The sequence below is a fragment of the Cottoperca gobio genome, chromosome 6, assembly GCF_900634415.1.
Source record: "Cottoperca gobio chromosome 6, fCotGob3.1, whole genome shotgun sequence".
Classification (NCBI taxonomy): Eukaryota; Metazoa; Chordata; class Actinopteri; order Perciformes; family Bovichtidae; genus Cottoperca; species Cottoperca gobio.
In genome coordinates, this window is record NC_041360.1 from 27,090,652 (window position 1) to 27,115,233 (window position 24,582).

Genomic DNA, 24,582 nt, shown 5'->3' on the forward strand with positions numbered 1-24,582 from the left:
ATTTTGCACAAACCTGCACAGCTCCTCCACTTAAAATACAGATATATTTTCCATTGTAAATGTTCCTATCCATGTTTTATATTATGTCTCTTGGCTTTCTCAGTGTATTTATCGTCATGCACCAACACACCAACAAACAAACCTACTTGGCAATCAAACGTCTAAACTTCGTCATAATCTGCTGGTATTTCAGGTTTTACAACAAATAAGCACAAAACTAAAAACGTCTCCTTCAGGTTGTTTATTCAGTCGAAGATTCTGCGGCTCACAAGGTAGTTTTGTTATTTGTTAATGTATTTGTGCTATATGTTGATTAAACCAGTCGCTGATAGAATCACTGCAGCTCGTTTAAGCCTCGGCCTCAAACATCTTCTTCCTCCCGTCCATGCCGGATTTGTCTTCGATGTTTTTACGCCAGTCGCCGACGTCTCGCAGCTCCTGAAACAACAGAGACGACCAAAAATCAGAGCTGGAACAAAGTTTGAAAGACATCTTTGGTTGCCTCTCCGGTCTTCCATATGTTCCACCTCAGCCAAGAGTGTTGTTATTTCTATTCAAGTGTTTTTAAGTCAAACTGAAAACGCGTTGTTTGTACGTCACTGCATCCACAGGCCTCCTGTCTGCTCACAATATTCACCGGCTGCTTCTGGTAATAAAGTGCGTCCGTCCCCCAGAAAGATTTATAAATGAAGGCCCCTTCCTCACCTCCTCCTTGACCTCCTTCTTGACCTGCTTCAGGTTGGCCCTCAGGTCCATGTTGACCGTGTGTTTGGAGCCCAGCAGAGCCTTCAGCATGGCGTCGGCGGACATGCGGACTCTCCTCAGGACGGGCTTCTTGAACTTGCCCATCAAGTCCTGAACTTTGATCTTCAGGTCGTCGATCTGGAAAGAGGGGACGTTACACGCTGGATGAAAATGAAGTCTGGATTTACAACAAACGATATTTACGTTTATGTTTATGTAATTACGCGCGTTATCGCTTTTCATTTCACGCAGAGCAAGTGCACCGGAAGTCAGGTGACGTAGTATAAAGAGCGGGAAAAGTCAGCGTAGATGGACGTGTCCCGTGTAAAAACAAAAGCTAACCGCTGAGTTGTTTGCGTTGACTACTTAAATTACGTACTTAACTTTATTTAGTAACAAACGTCCAAATTTGAATCCAAAACATATTTTCCAAACATAACCAAGTAGTTTTGTTGGACTTTACGACTTTAAAACGTCCGGATGTGACGAGTCGGGATCGAGAACGGGGCGTTAAAAGACACGTGAAAAGCTAAAAAAAAGCGTAGACATGACATGCAGAATGTCCTTAAAGTGCCGTGCTAATTTTTGCTTTTAGATCCCAAAGTTGGAGTTTTCACAATCATTTTCAAACATAGGTTATTATTTATTTTGCATTTCAGTGACACGACGGAAACAGGATTAAATTACACGACATGTGTAATTGTTCTTTAGCTTTTAGCTGCCACGTGCCCAGGCTCTGGACTTCTCTGCCTCCATTACGACTTTCAAATCCCACCTGTTTAACCCTAACCCTGTTTAACCCTAACCCTGTTTAACCCTAACCCTGTTTAACCCTAACCCTAACCCTAACCCTGTTTAACCCTAACCCTACTGACTCTAACACAACGACTTGTTCTCACAGATCCTCCGTCACTGCACACTCTGTCCTGTTTTATCTGTCGGTTTGACTCATTTGTTCCCCATCTTTGTTTTAGCTGTGTTTACCTCCTTGTTGGATTTATTGACTTTGATATCCAGGTCGTATCGCTCCTCGTCCTTCACGTCGATCTTGTGGTTGATCTCCCTGCACAGCTCCTGAACACAAAACTAAATGATGCACTTTGGACCAAAAACTCTCATATAAATATAGTTATATATTCTCGTAATATATAATCTTCAACTCATCTCAAGAGATATTGTCCTGTTTCAGTCCCTGTGGGTGATTGTGTGTTAATCTGTATTGTGTGGTAACGAACCGTGCAGTTTAACGAACCTTCCACAACATTCCAACAAATATTTCACAATGAAAGCCCTGTTATACAAATACACAGATTACGTCTTCTGAATACCTTCCGGGCTTTTAATTTGAAATAGATACAGGAAGTGTTGAGCTTTTATTATCAGCATACTGCCGTAACAAAATAAAGGTCTCTAATATAAGCCTGTTTCAAATAACGGGCTGGTACCCTCTGCAGGAAACTGTTTGAGTTCATCACAAGATTAATGTTTTTTAAATTCTAGTATCTACATGTTTTGACATATTTTCTAAGATATTAATATGTCTTTATTGTTACGTCTAACTTTTAAAGCTGAAAACTCTGACGGGGCGTTCTTTACAGTAAATAATCTTCTGCAGTCACAATATAAACCCTGTGTATAACCGCTGACTCTGGACGTACCTGCAGCTCCTGCATGCTGCGGGGCATGGACACAGGAGGACAGGTCTCCGTCATGTACCTGGTCCTCTCCTCCTCTCGCTGCCTCTCCTCCTCCTCCAGTAAACCTTTGGCGATGGACAGCATCAAACTCTGCCAGACGACATCAGATATTAATGCACATAAAACAGCCAGTGTTTCCCTGTGATACGGGTAAACAGCGTCTTCTGTGTGGATACTCAGAATTAGACAGAACATTTCCCGATTAATACATGTTGGATATGTAAACATAACTGGAGTTTTAGGAGAATTCTTTGGACATGTATGTAGCGCTGTCGGATAACATGCTTCTCAACTAAGGTTAACGGTGGCGTCGAGGGTTCCCACATAAAGAAGCAGCATAAAGGAACAGGAGGGAAATGCACGGCTGCATATAAACGGGAATATCAGGCCATTATTCGTTTACGTGGGTAAACAACACATCAGGTAAACGTCGTCACTATAAAAGAGTCTTTTACCTTCACGTGATGCTTGCGACTCGATGACATCTTTTTCCTGAAGGGTTTGAGAAAACAAGAATTTGTTATGCAGGATTTATGATTTAAAAAATATATTTTATATAAGAAATGAACTCAGTATGCAAATAAAAAGGAAAACTATTAACTTTCACTGCAAACAATTGAAAGCAGTTCTTCTTATTTTCCAAAAATGCAGGAATGTTTTCGGACTCAATAATAAGATGGGAATATAAGATACATATATTTACACAAATGTTGTTTCTGTAGCAAAATACTGTTTTAATTCTTCCAATTTACAGGATAAAGATTCATTGAAAGGTTTGCCATGACATTAACGTTTTAACTGAGTGTTATTGTTTTAAAATAAAACATTCATGAACATATAGATCCAGAATGACTCACTCTGACATCTTGGCGTTTGTTGGGCTTCAAAGTCTGCAGAAAAACATAATGTTCCATTTTGAAATAATATTTAAACACAAGAAAAGTATTTCAGAAACAGAGAAATGATTAATCAGCTAATGATTTGATCAGCTGACACAAAGAGGAATATGACACGAGGTGAAGGTGGGGTCAGGCTGAGGAGGAAACGAGACACCAACAGGGAGACACCCCCCCTCCCCCCCAGGGAAGATCTGTCTTCTGTAGGATTATCAGGAAACAGCTGATACCTCCTCTGTTGGTACAAACATATGACGTGACCGTGCAGAACAATCACTGCGTCCAAACACAAAACTGAGAACTGAAGACAACATTTCTCCACTAAGACACAGAAGTTAAAGATCATATACTCGTAAAGATTTAGTTAAAATAAGTTATTTAAAAACAGGTTTATTTACAATTACAGTATATAAGCTAACAGTAATCACTTCGCTCTGCATCGACCCATCGGCTCTCCGATCCCTCACTGTGAGTGGGACCCAGATTCCCCTCAAACAAAACCCGCCTGTTTGCTATCCTGGTTCCAACATGGTGGAACGACCTCCACATTGATGTCAGGACAGCAGACAGTCTTCACACCTTCTGCAGACTGAACACTCACCTGTTTCGACTGCACCTCGGCGAATGAAGAAAACTAAATAACTGTACTTTGTATGTTGCACTTGTACTGGTTTGGCTTATTTATAGCTAATAGTTGAATTTGTATTCTGTTGTTTCTGTATGTTGCACTTCAAACTGGCTGTTTGAAGACAGTGTTCACTTATACGATTGTATTTGAAGATATTGTACTTACAAGATTCTTGCTGTTCGGAGTTGTATCTCCATGATTGTTTGCACTTTTTGTCGGTTTGGACAAAAGCATCAGATACATTTAGCAGACGCTCTTATCCAGAGCAACTTACATTGAACTAAGTACAGGGACAGTCTCCTGGAGCAACTCAGGTACCTTGCTCAGGGTGGCAGCCTGGCAACTCACAACCTTCTGGTTTGGAATGCGTACCACTAGGCCACTAGGCCATCACCATCAACCACCAACCACCAATGTAATGTAATGTAAGTAATCCTAGCAGCCATGCTAACGTTAATGTTTTTGAGGAAGTGAACGTTCTTCAGCTGTTTACAAATGTTTACAGAGTCGACTGCAGCGATGAATCAGAGTCCTTAAACACCGATTACGACAATACCAATCACATCCAATATTTCTCTCACGACATTGTGTGGATCTCGGTTTCTAACAGAATAAATAAAACAAAAAAACGAATTCAGATTCTGCAGATCGACTTTAAACTGAAAGGATCGTCTCAAAAGAAGCTAATTAAATCATTTAAAGATACTTTCCTGATTTTTACACAAGAAAAAGCCTCAAAATCCATAACTTCCCCTGAACTCAAAGTTCACGATGGAAAACAAACAAAAACATTTTACACCTTCACATTTTATAATAGACTTATTGTGTTTTAATTAATCAAATTATGCTATGTTGTTATTATATATATATATTATACTCATATATATTATATATATATACATAATATATATATAAGATATATAATATATATATTTATATATAATATATCTTTAATATATATATATATATATATATATATATATATATATATATATTAAAGATATATTATATATTATATATATATATATATCTATATATATCTTTATATATATATCATATATAATACTATTCTTTAATCTCTTCTCACTCTCTTCTCTCTCTATTCTCTCTCTCCTCTCTCTCCTATCTCTCCTTTCCTCTCTCTCTCTATCTCTCTCTCTCTCTCCTCTCTCTCCTCTCTCTCTTCTCTCTCTCTCTCCTATCTCTCCTCTCCTCTCTCTCCTCTCTCTCCTCCTCTCGCTCTCTCTATCTTCTCTCCTATCTCTCTATCTCTCTCTCTCTCTCTATCTTCTCTCCTCTCTCCTCTCTCTTCCCGCTTCTCTCTTCTCTTCTCTCTCTCTCTCTCTCCTCTCCCTTTCCTCTCCCTTCTCTCTCTCTCTCTCTTCCTTTCTCTCTCTCTCTCTCTTCTTCTCTCTCTTCTCTCTCTTCTCTCTCTCTTCTCTCTCTTCTCTCTCTCTTCTCTCTCTCTCTCCTCATCTCGCTCTCTCTCTCTCCTCTCCTTTCTTATATATAATAATATATATATATATTCTTGGACTCTTGATCCATTTTAGCAGATAAAAGTTTTGTTTTTATTTATTTCCCTATTTATTGAAAGATATTTACTTATGCTGATGATACTATACTTTAAATTCATAAAAAACTATAAATGGATAATTAGGAAAAACGTTTTAAAACATTAAAAAGGTATAAGTATGACAAAGTATGAATAGAAAATGTTATACAATTAAATATGATCAACATAGCATCAACGATCAATGCAATAAGCCCACACTGCCATTGTAAATAAGTATTTGTTCTTAATGACTTGAACGGTTGAATAATTAACAAATAATATAATTGTCATGCGGACCATTGTGAGCATAACTGGATCAAACAGAGAAAAATCATTTCATTGCACAAAGCTGTCAGTATGAGCGCTGACACATTGTGTGATAACAGATAAACACGACCTTCACTTCCCGACCACAGCGTCCGTTTACACCAACACACCTCGCCACGCTTCACTAAAGAGCCTCAACACAAAGCACTTCATCCCCAAAATAAACCACAGTAACATCATCACCTTCATCATCCTTTTAAAACATCCATCCAAAACCAACATTAAATTAAAGAGCTGAAAGAAAACAACAGTTGTCACAAAGATGAAAAGTGTGTTTCTGAGGAACTCATGAAAAGTTGACTTTTAGATATAAAGATACAAAACATGTGATGATGTTATAAAATATGTGTACATTAAACTACCAACAGGATGTAAAGGAGGGAACATCTGCAGCAGGAACATGTAACACACACATTAATGCAACAGGAACATGTAACACACACATTAATGCAGCAGGAACATGTAACACACACATTAATGCAACAGGAACATGTAACACACACATTAATGTAACAGGAACATGTAACACACACATTAATGTAACAGGAACATGTAACACACACATTAATGTAACAGGAACATGTAACACACATTAATGTAACAGGAACATGTAACACACACACATTAATGTAACAGGAACATGTAACACACACATTAATGTAACAGGAACATGTAACACACACATTAATGTAACAGGAACATGTAACACACACATTAATGTAACAGGAACATGTAACACACACATTAATGCAGCAGGAACATGTAACACACACATTAATGTAACAGGAACATGTAACACACACATTAACACACACATTAATGTAACAGGAACATGTAACACACACATTAATGTAACAGGAACATGTAACACACACATTAATGTAACAGGAACATGTAACACACACATTAATGTAACAGGAACATGTAAAAGAACGAAGAAAGAAGAAGGAGAAGGAGAAGAGGAGAAGAAGGAGACGAAGAAAGAAGAAGGAGAAGGAGAAGAGGAGAAGGAGGAGAAGAAGAGAAGAAGGAGAATAAGAAGAAGGAGAGAAGAAGAAGACGGAAGAGAGAAGAAGAAGAAGGAGAAGAAGGAGGAGAAGAAGGAGAAGAAGGAGAAGGAGAAGAAGAAGAAGAAGAAGAAGAAGAAGAAGAAGGAAAAGAAGAAGGAGAAGAAGAAGGAGAAGAAGGAGAAGGAGAAGAAGAAGGAGAAGAAGGAGAAGGAGAAGAAGAAGAAGAAGGAGAAGAAGAAGAGAAGTCTGTTGTCAACAGTTTTCAGCTTTGTGACATCATCTTCCAGCTGATCAAGAGACTTTTTAAAGACTTTATTGATCTGAAGAAGAGGAGAATCTTCATCCTTCAGTTGATCTCGAACACTCATCTCCAGAAACATGTTGAACTGACAGGAAGCGGAGGAAGAACTGTGACAAGTGACTAAAGCTCCTCAAACGTGAACGTAAGTGCAGCACTTGAGTGAATGCACTTACGTAACAACAGTGACGTCTAAAACCACATGAGTGAGTGGAAACTCCACCTTCAGGCCTCCACCATGAACAAACAGCACGTCCTCCGTCCGACCGGCGCTCTGATAACAACAACAAAGCTTAAGACAAAGTGAGTCTGAAGAACACTTCAGGTGTCCTCCACTGTGTGAGTGCTGTAGTAGGAATAGAACAGAGGTTATCATTTAGAATGTTTTTAATAATATCTTTTATTTTCTAAATATATTATTTTCACATTTTATTTTCTCTTACTGTGTTTTACTTTGCACCGTTATAAATGTGTGAATAATGAGCCGAATTCTGATTATAAAAACTGCATTTTATGTGTGTGTGTTGTGGGTTTGTCTAAAAGGTTTTTTTATTTACGTTGACGCCTTAATTTGACAGAAATGTCCTCACTTAGCACTTTGCACTTAGCACACATCCTGGGGGTGCACTCGTCCAGACGTCACCGGTCTGAACTGCTTCTCACGAAACTTTCATGTCTGCTAAACATCCTCAGACAAAAGGAGGTTAAAGTGACGACCTCGGAGATTTTAGTTTAAATAAATGTCACTAAATGTTGGTGATCCAGTTTCTGTCCTTTGTGTTTTGCAGTTTTACAAACCTGGTGTCTGCGGCGACATTCCTGAGCTACAGAGCAACTAGAGACACGTTTGGCATCACGCAGCAGCGGGTGGTGCGGCAGAGAAGCGACGACTCGACACTGGGTGAACTAAAAGTAGATTATTTTTATATATTGTTTTTATTTTTATATATTGTGCGCTAATAAGCTACGGAAGCCTCAGATTTGGACTCTCCGGCTCGCCGTCCCCCCCATAGGTCAAAGTTCACCAGAGTTGAACTAAAGAAAGTGCAGTAACATAATATATTTATATAAAAGTTTATCTTTTGAGTAAATTCATTTGCAATCAATAGGCTGACAAACCTGCGTTTCACGCTCCCACACCAAACATGTTTGAAAAAAAACTCAATAACATAAATCCATAAAAAATAAAAATCCTAAAAGACGTTTTCCTCTGGCGTGTTCTTCACATGTTCAGCGTCTCGTAGATTAAAGCCGGACATTCACTCACTAATGATGCGTTTTACTGAAGTGTCGACGTCCCGACTCGCTGCCGAAGTCTTTCTGGACAATAAGGGAGTCGTGATGGAGAACGAGTGAGGAGGAAGGAGGTGACGTCCAGCCGACACTTTCCCCAAAAAACAACGTGTTTGATGAGAGAGGAAACGTCTCCTCCCAACGTCTCCGTGTTTCCACTGCAATCAGCAGGAAAACTCTTCGACGGCCTCAGAGAGACTCAGAGCTGCGACTTCAGTCAAAGTAGAAAAACTTTGTAGTAAGTAAAAGTAAAAGTACTCATTATGTAGTATATATATATTATAGATTATAATTATTGATGTGTTGCACAATAAATAGCAACATTAAACAAATGTAAATAAATAACCAAATAGTTAAATCAATTGAACCCTTAACCCACTAACCCTAACCTTAACCCTAACCCTAACCCTAACCCTAACCCTAACCCAGGAGAACCTGCTTATTGTTAGTATTATTATTTATGAATAAAATACTTTTTATTTACCTCGGAGATGTAACATCACTTTGTAAAAATATAACACAGATCTGCAAAATACAAACAAATTCCCAAAAAATATCTGAATACATTGAATTAATTTACAGATAAAATAAAAGCATTTGTGAATCCATCTATCTGAATCTTACAAATAAACACTCTAATACTCACGAGTCACATTAACGTAATACAATAATGGCACACATTACGTATCACTGATTATTAAAAAATAAATAAAAAGAAGCTTATAGAAAGACTCCATGCTCTTATTTTGAAATTAGGTGGATTTTCGTTCAGACTAAAAACTGGATTCACAAAAATGGAAAGTTTAATATTTTAACAGATATTCTTCTTATTTGTAGAATTTATTGTGTATTTGCAGATCTGTTTGATATTTACAAAATACTTTTGTAAATGTACAAATCTTTTTTTTTTTTTTTTTTCGGGAAGAGGATTTATACAGATTAAACATTTACACACGGCAGTGTAGCCCGCTGTGTGTCCGTACACCGTGACGTCACACGGTCCTCACACGTCTCTTTGTCACCAACAAGAAAGAAGTTTGCAGTCACTTTAAATAGTAAGTGAATCAACGGCACGGACTGAAGGCTGGGCAGGAAATGGAAAATAAAATTAAAGTAAGTGCTGAGGGCAGAAAGGTAACTGTGTAAAAGTACTAAGCAAAAGAAAGAAGAAGAAACAGGAATGAATAAACATAGACGGGGAAAGTTTGTAAAGAAGGACAGATAGGAGGGACTAGAGAAAGAGGGATGGGGGGGGGGATGAAGGGAAGAATAAAATAAAATAAAGCTTGAAAGAAATGTGACAGGAAGTGAACCTTTCTTGTGAAACAGTGAAAGTGGACGATGTGTGTTTTGGGATTTAAGCACAAACACAACAAGCGTCTGCAGCTCAAACGATAAAGATACGAAGGAGGAAACAACAGGAAATAATTATAATGTGCTCAATAAATAAACGTGTCTCACCTGAGAGTAGCGACGACTTTTATTTCCTTTTATTTCCTTTTATTTCAATCTCATTTCTTCTTCTTTTTGTTCAGTCGGCTGTTAAATCTGCTGAACGTCAGTCGCTCATCTTCAACTCTCAAAGTGTGTCGACTGCACACACCACACCTGCAGAGCACACACACACACACACACAGTCAGTAGTTCAAACAGAGGTGGAGTCCTTTACATACCAGTTATTCAAATATGTGTCATTTCTCAGCTTCTGAATGCTGCGGTCGCCCAGAGAAATTATTTAGTACCACAAAGAAAAACGTCGCAACATGTGTTCTGATTGGTCTAAAGTCTTGTTCAGACATTAATTAATTAACTGAGAGTACAATGTTGACGTTTTTAGATCTCATTAAAACTCTTACTTTTATTAATACTCAAAATGAGGATTTTTGACGAATGAGGAAAAAGGTTTATAACATGTCTTCCATAAACATTTTGAAGTTCTTGACTCCGTGTAGCTCCTGAAATGTTCCCATCATACAACATTTAGTCTTTGGGCACACGTACAATGTAGAATAACATCTAAAGAAAAAGAAAACTACATTTTAAAATGCCTTCACACACAGTATGTGCTTCACTCAAGGAAATACAATATTAGAAAGATGAAATGTTGTATCCGTGCGATCCCTAGGTACTTGTAAACACGGCCAAAACGATAAGGTGAGCAAGCCTGTTGATTTCAAAAGTGCATAGCTTATAATAGTAATCGTACTTGCAAGTACAAAGGGACACACCCCGACGACTGCCTCGTATGAAAAATACAAATGCTAAGTTTGCAAATACTGAAATTGATGTGATGATGGCTGAGTTTTAAAAATACTGCATGAAACGAAACTGTGCACAGAAGGTATTAAAATTGAACCTGGAGTAAGGAATAATAAGACCTGAAAGAAGGTTTTTGAGTAGCACTTGATTGAATAGTGTAAGTTAAAATATCAAGACTTTGTTAGAAAGAGCAGTCTAATCGACTGGTGTGAGTCTGCGGAGGAAAAGACGAAAGACGCCTGTTTTGGCGAAAATGAGAAAGCTTTAACAGTGAATAATTGGATGTAATTACGTGGTTGTGGTTGACGAATACTTCATTGTCTTACTACATTAATTCATCTTCCCTAGACGAGCATATGATATAGTTTAAGGTAAAAACATTTTTTAAATTAACACGCGAGTAACTCGGTTGTGTGAGAAGAGAGTGAACTCTTCTTAGCGGGGGCTATAAAAACCCTATTTAATCCGACGTAGACTGTATAAAACTAATATTAATGCAGTGTGGGTTGAAAACTATTTATTGAAGGATGCGTGTGTGTGTTGTTGAAAAGCAATATTGTCTGTAAGTGAATGAATTGAGGCGTTTAAGCCAAGCGAACTTAATGCTAACGGCTTTATAGCCGAGTGGGTCTGACTGAAGCTAAAGAGGAGCTAGCGCTCGTTTGGTTAATACATTTACGTTTGTAGCTTCAGAATTAACCGTACAAACTGACTGTTTGACTATCGTTAGATGAAGGGGAATCACAGGGAGGTTTTAATGTTATTTAGAAGTTGAAAAGTCTCACCAGAAGGAACTGGTTGATGCGAAAACTTAACGAAGCCAGCAACTCCGGCGTGTAAAAAACGCCTAGAAGTTGTTAGACTACGGAAAGTATTTCGAGACAAACAGAACCTTTGAGTCTCACGCCGAAGCATTTGGGGTGGGAATTAAAACGAAGAAGTTGTGTATTTATAAAGACCAAAAAGTAGTGAATACAAAGCTAAGAGTTGTTGAACAAAGGGACTAGGCCCAAAAAAGAAACGTGTAGTCCTAATTTATGACTTGTAGTCCACTTCCTGTTTTTGTAATTCTGTAAATTCTCCACTAGGAAGTAAAAAGTTTTTGGTTTCCCGAACTTTGAACTTTGACCATTTAAACTTTAGTTGAACTTGTCTTGTTGTGGATAAATGCCTCCTTCTAGTGGACAAAATTGAAATTACACATAAAATTAAATGCTTGGAGTACAACAATAGAAGTGCACCTAAATTTAAATATTGTCCCCTAGAGGACAAGTTTGAAATTACACCCAACATTCAAATATCTCCACTTGGAGTACAATGATAGAAGTGTACCAATTATAATAATCATAATTGTTATAAATTGTCCCAAAGTTTGAAAAATCTTACTTTTTATTTTTATTTCTATTTCAGATTCAAACTTTAAAAACATTTTGATTTCAAATTTTTTATTTTTTATTTCTCACTCAAAAATGTATTCGAATTAAAAAAAAAAACTGAACAACAAGTCAAGCTTGGATCCACAGCACTGTACAAAGAACGAATGTACCAACGATTGGATGCCTGCACCAAACCAAGTGAAAGAAAGAAAGTTAGAGGAAAGACGAGGCAAGAAAGAGGACTGTTTCCAACTGATGATCAGCCAGGTCCAACTGAGGACCAAAGAAGAGCAGTTTATGATTTTGAAAATGCAGAATATCAACAAAAGATAGCATAGGAGAAGACAGGAGAAAAACAAAGATTTGGAACCGCAAAGAAAGCAGCATTGAAAGCTGGAAACAGAAAATCCAGAGCTATGCATCTCCTTCTACTCTTCAAGAACATACCTCAGACCGCACCTGACACAATCTGTGTAGTCAGGGAAGCAAAATAAGAAGAAAAAGGCACCAAACACGAGGAAACTACACCTATCCTGCCTACACCTCAACTCTACCCAGATTTGACACAAGTCTCCGCCCCTCCAGCATACTCACCCAGTCACAATCCTTTTAATCCCACTCCAATGCAGGCAGTGAAGTGAAGGGAGGATGTCTGGAAGTTGAGGCAGGTGATACAGAGAAACGACTTGATTTCCTGATGAAACATGTCATGCTACTCGAGAGAAGAATAGATGAAAAGCTACCCAACGCGGCACGAAATTATGAAAAACGCAAAGAAGAAGCAATGATATGGGCAGAAATAAACAAACATGATGGTACACTCCAAAGAACGGGCTATGACAGCCAGGAGAGACTGGAGGAAGAAACGACAATCAAGCAAAGACCAGAGAGCGGAGAGGAGACAAGACACAATACTGATGATGAAGAAGAACAGTTAGTAATATTCGTATCCCAAAAAGAGGAAGAACAGGCACAAGCTAGAAGAAGCTCAAGGACTTCTGAGAGCAATTTCAGTATCACATTCCAAGAAGAAATAAGAGACTCCAAGACATACTTTGTGGAAGGAAAGCTGAAAATTAAAGAACAGCCAATTGGGATGAGAACCAGACATAAGATAAAAGAACAAAAAGCAGTACAACAGATGCCACTCATGGCAACTCCAGGAGGGAACACAGTATACCACGCATGGTATACTGTGATTTGGAGAGTTTGGGGTCCAAACTGCCTCCCCTCACTTCAGGAGGACAGTAATGGATTAATGAATTTGAGAAATACACAGCAGGAGACCGTGTGTGTGTGTGGGAGATTTAAAGACTCTCATTGGCAGACTGGAAGGAAAAAAGAGAATGCTAGACATGGATATCACCGCTGGATGCATAACGGAAGACGATGAGAAGTCCTTCAATCAGTACAGGAATTGTTACTGGAATGCTCTAAGAGAAGCTTTTCCCACCACCCGCAACATAACAGCAGTGACAGGCCTAAAGAAAGGAAATGATGAAGAAATGCATGCTTTCCTGAAGAGAAGCGAAGGTGTCTGGATAGACAGCACTGGAGAAAGACATGACTCCTCTGCATCAGCTACCATGTTGTGGAGAAATGCAGTGATAAAGGCTCTATCTGCTCATGTCCAAAACTGTCTGAAGAGTGTGGTGGGACTAGACACAATGCCTGATGTACTTTGGAGAGAGCACCTCGTGCATCATGAAGAGCAACACAAGCAAACAGAAGTGCAGAAGGAAGAAGAACATTTGACAATCACCAGAAGATTGGCAAAGGCACAAATGTGTGAGAAAGACACTGAGGCTTCAAGAAATAAGAGAGAGAAGGAACAGATGTTAATGGGACAGTACGATGCTGAAGAATCCCCAGAAACAACAAGACAGACACAAAGACAGCAACAAGTTCCTCAGAATGGACCTCCATGGCAAGTATCAAACAGAGGAGCATGGAGAGGGGGAAACAACCGCTACAGAGATGGTGAAAGAGCTCCACAACAGGGATGCTTTAATTGTGGAAGTACATCTCACTGGGTCAAAGATTGCTACCAGTACGAGCAATAAGGAGGAGGAAACGCCTACCAAGGAAGAGGAGGATACTCTAACAATAGAAGAGGAGGATTCCAACTATGAAAGAGGAGGAAGAGGACAGCAAGGCTTTGGAAGAGGAAGAGGAAGAAATCCTCCCAACACTCACCAAATGCCTCTCTCTGCATGGGAACATTCCCAGGGCTGGGAAGGCTCCTCCCAATGAGGATGCCCAGAGGATCCAACTGCAGGTGAAGCTATTCCAGCTCAGAATGAACCAATGGTCACCTGTACGATAGAAGGAGAAAAAATGGAATTGATGGTGGACACAGGAGCAACAGCGTCCTGTATAACTTCCTTGAAAGGAAAAACACCAGCTCTCTCCACAAAGACCCTTCGGACAGTTGGATACTCAGGAAGAATAGAAGAACAAAAGTATACCATGCCATTGGTCACTGAAGTTGGTAAACAATCCCTGATGGGTAGAGGTAGAGAGACCTGCTGGTTAAAACTGGAGCACAAATTCTATGTTCCAGTGATGGACTGATTATACAGTTTCCAGGACAAATACCTCTGCATGGACAGTATCAAACAGATCAAAGGATCTTGGTGATGACATCAAGCCCTACCCAAGATATTGAAGAAACTACAACAACAGTGTATTGGAGCCGCCTGTTGACTGAAGATCAAGACACTCCAGGAGTTCAGAAGACCTACATGGAATGGAAACCTTGGATCAACACATTAGCTCCATATGGACCTCCACTTGACCCACTTCACTGAACCTATAACTACTTACGTCAACCTGACGAAGAGTACCAACAAGCCTGGGAGGAAGAAAAGAACATGAAAAAGGAGCAAATAGAAGTCAAAGACATCTACGTGGGACCTCAAGGTGTGGCTGCATTCTGTGCTCTCACAAAAGAACAACAGCAATGGTATGCATTATCAGCTGAAGCAGTGCCACATATCACACTGGCATTGGCAGTAGGATCTAAAGCAAGGTCCCTAGGTCTCATGGTCAAGAGAGCTCTGTCAATCAACTGGCTCCCAACTAATATTACTTGCGTATGGAGAGCAGAAGATGAGATAATGTGGAAAATCACTCATCACAGTATGGATGTTGGCATCTTGGAAGAACAAAAACTGGAAGGAGACCATGGAAGAGAACACACCAACCATCCTGACACAGAAGAAACACTTAAAGAAATCCCATCATGATGTAGGTTTTGTGCCTCATCATGAGGTCTCAGTGACCCTGAAAACAGAACAATCATCATGTTGGTTATCACAATATAACCTCAAAAGAGAGCAGGTTGAAGGAATAGGAGCAACAATCACTGGACTCCTAGAAGCTGGAGTAATCAGACACTCAGATTCCACCTGGAACACACCCATCTTGCCAGTCCCAAAAGCTGGCAACAAAGGCTGGAGAATGGTCCATGATCTAAGAAAAATCAATTCTGCCACGGTGTCACAAAACATACCTGTTCCAGGCGCTTCAAAATTTGAATCCTAAACACAAATACTTCACAGTCATAGATCTGGCTAATGCTTTCTTTTGTCTACCATTGGATCCTAAAGTACAAGACATATTCTCTTTCACATATAAAGGACAGAAATACACCTACAACAGAATGCCACAAGGCTACAAAGACAGCCGAGGACTGTTCAATCAAGCTCTGAAAAAAGACTTAAGGAGCTTACGACTACCACCAGCAGTAACTCTGATCCAGTACGTTGATGATTTGCTGCTCGCAGGCACTTCTGCTGAATCCTGCCTGGAAGCCACAGCAAATCTCCTCACACTACTTGCAAGAGCAGGATACAAAGTTAAGAAAGAAAAAACTCAAGTGGCAAGAAGTCAAGTCAAGTCACTTTCTTGGGAAGACTCATTTCTGCAAACAGCCTGACTTTAACAAATGCACAAAGGACCTCAAGCCTATCACATGGAAAGCCTAAGACAGTACAACACATGTTGGCATTTCTTGGACTGACAGGTCCAGGGTTACAGTAGGACTCATGTACCAGATTATGGAAATCTGACTCAACCACTCAGAGACATGCAGGAAACAGAAACCTCACATCTGGACTACAGAAGGCGAGGAAGCTTTCACTAAGACTAAACAAGCCTTGGGACAAGCTGCACATCTATGCTCCCCAGACTACAATGATGATTTTCATTTGGATGTTTCTGAAACAGGAGGGATGGTAAATGGAGTCCTGTTTCAGAAAAAAGGGGGAGAAAGACATGTACTGATGTACCACAGCTCAAAATTGGACAATGTTGAACAAGGACAAACCGGTTGTGCAAGACACCTAGCTGCTCTAGCAAAGACAATTCAAAAGACTGCACACGTAGTGATGTGCCACGCTCTCAAAGTAAACACTACACATGGTGTAGTGGCGTTTCTAAACTCACAAGCTTTCACTTTTTCTCCAGTTAGAAAAGTAAAGATAGAAGAAACACTAACTAAGCCCCACATCACATATGTGGCAGGGACAATCAACATGGCGACAGGACTGAATTCAGAAAGCCATGACCCACATGACTGTGCATTTGTCTCACAACAAGATCTTAAAATTAGATCAGATTTGGAAACAGAACAATTGAATAATCCAGATAAAATTCTATACAGTGATGGCTGCTGCTACAAAGGAGATGAAGGAAATGTAGCTTCCTATGCTGTGGTGCAACAAAGTGGGAAAAACACACTAACTTTGGAAGCACACATCATTCCACAGCCAGCCTCTGCACAACTTGCAGAAATAGTCGCGTTAACACAAGCATTGAAACATGGAGAAGGCCAGAGAGTAAATGTATACACAGACTCTGCTTATGCATATGGCGCTGTCCACATTGACGGTCCCCAGTGGATGAGAAGAGGTTTCCTGACTTCATCCAAAAATCCTGTCAAACATGCTGAAGCATTAAGAGCCCTACTGAAAGCGGCACTGCTGCCATCACATGTTGCCATAATGAAATGCAAAGGTCATCAGAAAACTGATACAGCAGTGGCAAAAGGAAATGATGCAGCAGACAAGGCAGGTAAGGTAGAAGGCGGCTACACTCAGCAAATGATTTGTTTGAACAGTGAAAATCAAGAGCAACTCACATTGGAGAGAATCAAAGAAATGCAAGCACAAGCAGGAGTCTATGAGCATAATCAATGGGCTCATAAGGGAGCCACCAAGACTGAAGGAATCTGGAGAGCTCATGATGGCAGACTCGTGGCACCAGCTAAACTATGCCACATGTTGATAAAACAAGCCCATGGCCCCACGCATGTTGGAAAACTAAGAACAACAAGGGACATAGAGGTAGAATGGTGGCACCCATTTATGAAGGAGATGGTTGAAACAGAATGTGATACTTGTTGTAAGTTTAACAATAAAAGAACATACAGGTGTCCAATGGGTCGTTTTCCAGTGCCAGACGCACCATTCAAAGAGATATGTATTGACTATACAGACATGGGAGCAGAAAATGTTGTAAGAGGGTACAGATATGTTTTGGTAATGGTCGATCATTTCACTAAGTGGATTGAAGCAATTCCCTGCAAAACAGAAGATGCCAATTCTGTAATCAAATGGTTAAAGAATGAACTCATACCAAGGTATGGAGTTCCACGTTGCATACGATCAGATAATGGGACACACTTCACTAGCCATAAGCTTGAAGAAGTAGAAAAGTATTTTGGCATAACACACACATTTGGGTCAGTATATCATCCGGCATCACAGGGTTTGGTAGAACGTGCAAATCAAGCACTTAAAAGAAAACTTGCTAAAGCATGTTATAGTAACAAGTTAAAGTGGATAGATGCCCTACCTTTGGCACTCATGTCAATGAGATCCTCACAAAGCAGTCAAACACATTTGTCTCCACATGAACTGTTAACCATAGACCAATGCCTGGCCCTCCACGAGAAGGAGGGCACGGTCCTGTATTAGATCTATGGCAGATTGAGGCAGATGAATATGTCAAGGCTTTGGCTGAAATCATTGGAGTTTTGTCTACACAGGTGGAAGCAGCAGCAGAGATACCTGACGAACCACCAGAGACTCCTGTTGGACCAGGTGATTGGGTAAGGGTCAAGGTCCACAAAAGAAAGTGGTCTGAACCTAGGTGGACTGGACCGTGGGAGGTGACAGAACGCACTTCACACGCGCTCCGGGTAAAAGGTAAAACAGGAGCTAATTGGCACCACCTCACACATTGTGTACCCGCACCAGCGCCTTCTCGCTCTTTAGCAGAAGTTAGACAAGATTTGAACCTGCTGGAACAAAACGGTAATGACTTGTGAATCTAGAATCAGCATCAGAGGATAAATTGTCCTTAGATTATACTCATTTTACACCAGTCACAATTATTTGCATGTCCGTCTCAGTAAGCAGATAAAACCAGTTAAACATTAACCAAAAATAGACAAGAAAATGAAAAAGAATATTTCTCTGTGGGGAAACACTTGGGTGTTAGCTGGGTTAGCACTGCTTGCAATTCTTGTAGTACTCCCCTTGACATGGTGGGAGTTTGGGCTGCATGAATCAAGTAAAGAACCAGACAATCTAACAACTAAACAAATCCAAAATGATACTTCACCCCCTAACAACCTACTAATGAAACGAATGAAACGAATGAAACGAATGAAACGAATGAAACGAATGAAACGAATGAAACGAATGAAACGCATGAAACGTGACGAAGCCGTAGATATTAAGGAAGGCGGAATTACCGTTACAGTAGAGAGAGACAAGATCACCTCGTTATGAATTTGATGTAAACACCATGGTGTCTGCTAATGGCTTCATATGGAGCACACATTGCGATTCCAAAAAAGCCAAGTATCTGTGCACACCTCCCAGTTATTTTGGAGATGTGTTTTCACACTCGAACGGGGGATGGATGAATCTAGAACACCCTTTGGATGAAAAATGGAGAATCATAAAACGAAGCCCATGTCAGTGCGATGAAAGTGAGCCACCTAATCCTAATCCTGATCCAAGAACTCTGCCTGGTAATGGGCATCCGACAAATTGTAACCCTGTGGTCATCACAGTTTTCCACCCTGAACTCTCTGATTCTGGCCTGTACTATTTAGGAATATCAAAAAATCCTAAAGACCCACTGTTCATCTTTTGGTTGAAGGTAATAGAGCCAGGAACAAACACTCCTGAGAAAAAGACCCAGAAAATGTATGCTGATTTAGCAAAGAAAAAATTGAGTGTGACTTATCTGAACATCACTAATCTTAAAGAAACAATGGCAGTGGAGACAGGATATCAAGAGAGAAATGTGTGGTTGGATTGGGTGAGATACTCTGTTGAACAAAATCATCAGGCGATCTGTGTTGCATGCACCACTGCTAGACCTAGTTTAGCTACTATGCCATTCCCATTGAATTTGAATAATGACCCATCAGGTCTCCAGTGTATGCATGCTTTGTACACATTTGTTGGAATCTTGGCGTCATCTTTGATCAAGATCTGTCGTTTAACTCCCATATAAAACAAATCTCAAGGCCTTCTTTCATCTACGTAACATTGCAAAAATAAGACACATCCTGTCTCAAAATGATGCAGAAAAACTAGTCCATGCATTTGTTACTTCAAGGCTGGATTACTGCAACTCATTGTTATCAGGTTGTCCCAAAAAGTCGCTTAAGACTCTTCAGTTGATCCAAAATGCAGCGGCACGTGTATTGACAAGAACAAGGAAACGGGATCATATTACTCCTGTATTAGCTGCTCTGCACTGGCTTCTGGAAAAAAATACAGAATAGAATTCAAAATCCTTCTCCTGACTTACAAAGCAATTAATGGTCAGGCTCCAGCATATCTTAAAGATCTCATAGTACCTTATAAACCAACTAGAGCATTGCGCTCCCAGACTGCAGGGTTACTTGTAGTTCCTAGAGTCTCTAAGAGTACAATGGGAGCCAGAGCCTTCAGCTATCAAGCTCCTCTCCAGTGGAACCAGCTTCCAGTTTGTGTTCGGGAGGCAGACACACTCTCCACATTTAAGAGCAGGCTAAAGACTTTCCTTTTTGATAAAGCTTATAGTTAGGGCTGGCTCAGGTTTGCCCTGGATCAGCCCCTAGTTATGCTGCTATAGGCTTAGACTGCCGGGGGACACCTCCCTGCTCTCTTCCTTCTCTTCCTCTCTCCTCCCCTCCCTCTCTTCTTCTCCCTCTCTATCTGTATGCATTTATGTAAATGTATGTTACTAACTCATCATCCAAGGCATCATCTCCGGAGTGTCTGTCTCTCATGTGGCAGGTTGCCACTGATAAAGTTTACGTTAGGATCATGAATCGTGGCTGCGCCTGCTGCCCTGGTCCTGCTGGACACCAGGAAGCCTTTTTGACATTTTCTTGGATTCATCCATACTTTCTCTTTTTTTCAACACAACATCATTTCTATCAAATGTTGTATTTGTACTATGTTGTTTATCCTGTACACACGACATCTATTGCACGTCTGTCCGTCCTGGGAGAGGGATCCCTCCTCAGTTGCTCTCCCTGAGGTTTCTTCCATTTTTCCCCCTTTAATTATGGGGTTTCTTTTAGGAAGTTTTTCCTTATGCGATGCGAGCGTCTAAGGACAGAGGGTGTAAGGACAGAGGGTCTAAGGACAGAGGGTCTAAGAACAGAGGGTCTAAGGACAGAGGGTGTAAGGACAGAGGGTCTAAGAACAGAGGGTCTAAGGACAGAGGGTCTAAGGACAGAGGGTGTCGTAACCTGTACAGTCTGTAAAGCACACTGAGGCAAATGTATAATTTGTGATATTGGGCTATACAAATAAATTTGATTTGATTTGATTTGATTTGTTAATCCCCCAGGCTGCACATCTTTGGCCTTGTTGTATCCAGTGACCAGAAAAGACGTCATTCCACCTCAATTCAGGGCCTATGAGGGTGCTTATGAGTGCATCAGCAAGACCAGTGGAGCAGGCACTCAGGTAGGACATTTGAAATTTGAAGTGTCATTCTACCATAGAGGTTACCGCAGGAGGGATGGTTTTTGCAACAAAGGTATGATTCATGTTATTTGCCAGAGCTGACGTATGGTGGTACTGTGGAACAAAAACCCTGTATCCAGCCCTACTGCCAGACTGGGTAGGTACCTGTGCATTGGTACAGTTGGTAATGCCTTTCTACATCATGCCAATCTCTGCTGAAGAACTCTCTGGTCTGTCTAGTGGGGATGGGTTCCCGAGTCGAGCTAAACGTTCTGTTCCCGGTGGAAGTTTCAGCTCCACAATTTACATAGACTATATAGGAGTACCACATGGTGTCCCCAATGAATTCAAAGCTAGAAATCAAATTGCAGCGGGCTTTGAGTCCATTTTCGTTCGAGTGACTGCCAACAAAAATGTAGATTGGATTAATTACATTTATTACAACCAGCAGAGATTCGTAAACTACACCAGAGATGCTGTCGCTGGAGTGCATGAGCAATTAGAGAAGACTAGCCTAATGACACAACAGAACAGAATTGCATTAGACATGTTGTTGGCTGAAAAAGGGGGTGTCTGCAAATTCAAAGATAAAGTAAAGTCGAGGAGGCCATGAACGTGTTTCGGGAAGAAGCAGGTCGATGAAACGGAAGCCCCAAGAGGCAGCGAGCGGGATTGGCTTCACAAAGTCCCTTCAGCTGCTTAAATGATGTCTAGAGAGGGATCGAGACCGATCACACACTTCATGATTACAATGCAGCGTTTCTATAATGACACAATTAAAGTCCTGCAATTTAGAAACTTGGTGGGATGTTCAGAATACGCTGCTGAATGTCTCTATAGAGTTAAACAAGGATTCACCTGTTCCTACTCCATGTTTTACTTTCCCCTCTACATGCAAACATACTGTAATGATGAAGATTCTTAGAAACACAGCGACCACAGATTCAGACCCATCAATGAAGCTGCACGACAACACAAGAAGGAACTTCAGGAAACTCTGCAGCCCTTAAAGAAGAAGTTAGAGGCTTTAGAAGAAGTTAAAGTGAAGTCTGATCAAACAGCAGGACACATGAAGGTCCAGGCCCGACGCACAGAGACGCAGATTAAGGAGCAGTTTAAGAAGCTGCACCAGTTTCTAGAAGAGGAAGAGGAGGCCAGGATGGTATTTCCAGAAAAATATGTTGTAATATTGGAAATAAAATAAAAGTCGTAATGAATCGAGAAAATAATTTGTAATATTTCAAGAAAAGAAAGTTGTATTATTTTGAGAAACAAAGTCGAAATATTTGAAGAAAAAGTTTTAATATTTCATGAAATAAGTAAGAAAAACAGGATTAATAAATAATATTAGGAGAAAAGTTTTTATATTTATATATTTATATATTTTTATTTATATATTTATATATTTATATATATATATATATATATAAAAGATACATAGAATACATATTATTATATATAATATATATGATGACAAACATTTGTAATATCCAATAACAGAAGTAAAAACATCACGTGACAACAATAAATAATAAATATTGTACGCTAAAAGAAATTCAGAATGAAATTAAAGAGTCTTATTTAAAGTATATAATATATTTAAGCAGATTCATAAATTAAAAGGTGAAACTGATAATTCTTTTTTTGTTTACATCTTACCGAAGGCAGGATTCTGATTTTACAGGTGACCGGGATGGACACTCCTGTGACGAGCTTCTTGAGGATCTGCAGATAAAATATATAAAGTCTTTAGAATCAATGGGATTTAAAACATGTACTCGACTGAATGTGGAGCTGCACATGTCATTTATTGAAACAATACTACAGGACTCACCGCCTCGATCTTGTCGGGATCTGACAGAAGAGCAGCTCCCATCCCGCCCTGCAAGAGGTCAGAGGTCAACCAGAGGTCAAAGGTCAGAGCAGCAGCTGGTTACCGACAGGAAACTCACCTTCGTGGAGTATTCTTTAGGACATCCCATGTTCACATCGATAGCAGCCACGTCCTTCTCCCTATAGGACACGCAGATTAACCGACCAGGTTCAGCAATGCATCATGGGATACCAAATGGCTCTTTCACTACATCAAATTATTCAGAGCGACGTCTGGACACAAACTTTATGTTGCTGAGCGGTCGGGCCGGGTTGGCTCTGTCCGACGCACAACCACAAAACATTCACTTAGATCCAAATTTTAATTTAATGAAAAATTATCAATTTATTATAAAAATGTGCAGAAAATTATGATCAGAATAATCAGAGCTATCAAAAAGTGTAATCTCTCCCATCTGCTACTTATTTATATTATATATAATCTTATATTATATATAATATATAATAATATATTATATAATATAATATATAATATAATATATAATATAATATATAATATAATATAATATAATATAATATATAATATATAATATATAATATATTATATTATATATAATCTTATATTATATATAATATATAATAATATATTATATTATATAATATTATATTATATAATATATTATATTACATCGTCCTGTTCACCATGGTGAGGAGGTGAGTGAACCCCCGGGAGGGAGGCACGCCTCGAAACGCCTCTCGGGCACGAGAAACGGTCCTCTAACCGCAGCCCAGTGGCGGCTGTCCGGTAGGCCTGCACTTCCCTGTCAGTGGCCTGGTCGCAAGCCATGACAGCATAGTCGAGGCCTAACTGGATGGCCGCCACCACAGGTCGAGAGAAGCAGTCGGCTACGTGCTGTATGTCCGTGGTGAACTCTGAGATAGCAGAGAGCTGGCGCTGTTGGCGGCCAGACCACAGCTCGGCGGCCTTGGCCATAGCAAATGTCAGTGGCTTATGGTCCACAAAGGCGGTGATACGTCGGCCCTCAAGCAGAGACCTGAAGTGCCGAATAGCGAGAAAGACACCTAGGAGCTCCCGGTCGAAAGTGCTGTAATTTTTCTTGTTGTCACGTAGCTTGCGGCTGAAAAAAGCGAGTGGCTGCCAGGCACCACCCACCCACTGTTCGAACACAGCCCCCACTGCGTAGGGATTATTTACTACTGCCGCTGTATCACGTCAGGGTCACCAATGTGGGCATGCGTATATACGAGGAGACGGTAGACAATCTGTCAAGTCAAAACGTTTACATCCCAACAACAACAACAGTGATACAGCGGCAATAGTAAATAATCCCTCCCCAACAGTCACCACAGGGGAATTTATATTCACCGGTACCTTTCTCACTTCCGCTAACTCCCCCCATTACCCAGAAAGCTCCTCGGTGTTAAAGGAGATGTAACCCCTCTCCTGTGTTCTGTGAATGTCTATGTCCCAAGTGGGTCAACACACAGGCCCCCCCAGAATTACTAGAACTGAAACGAGAAAACAAAACCGCCGAACAATCAAAAGTGAAAGGGCCCTCACGGCGGGAGGGGGACCGGGCGTCCAAAACGACTGCGCTTCACGTGTGAAGGTGAAGGGATGGGGGACAGGGCCCGTCCAACAGGGGCTAGTGTAGGGC

General features: G+C 40.2%; 1 protein-coding gene and 1 long non-coding RNA gene across 2 annotated transcripts; both read right to left on the reverse strand.

Annotated features, from left to right (window-relative positions):
• Positions 1-272: 272 nt before the first annotated feature.
• On the reverse strand, positions 273-3,428 carry LOC115009256 (troponin I, fast skeletal muscle-like). Its single transcript, XM_029433128.1, has 6 exons — positions 3,299-3,428; positions 2,897-2,933; positions 2,403-2,531; positions 1,729-1,818; positions 706-882; positions 273-438 (listed from the first exon to the last, which is right to left on the reverse strand). The coding sequence occupies exons 1-6, from the start codon at positions 3,304-3,306 to the stop codon at positions 349-351; spliced, it is 531 nt and encodes a 176-aa protein (XP_029288988.1). The 5' UTR covers positions 3,307-3,428; the 3' UTR covers positions 273-348.
• A 19,293-nt stretch (positions 3,429-22,721) lies between these two features.
• On the reverse strand, positions 22,722-23,084 carry LOC115009264 (uncharacterized). Its single transcript, XR_003832370.1, has 3 exons — positions 23,023-23,084; positions 22,905-22,952; positions 22,722-22,795 (listed from the first exon to the last, which is right to left on the reverse strand). It is a non-coding gene; the product is annotated as an uncharacterized LOC115009264 (long non-coding RNA).
• Positions 23,085-24,582: the final 1,498 nt, after the last annotated feature.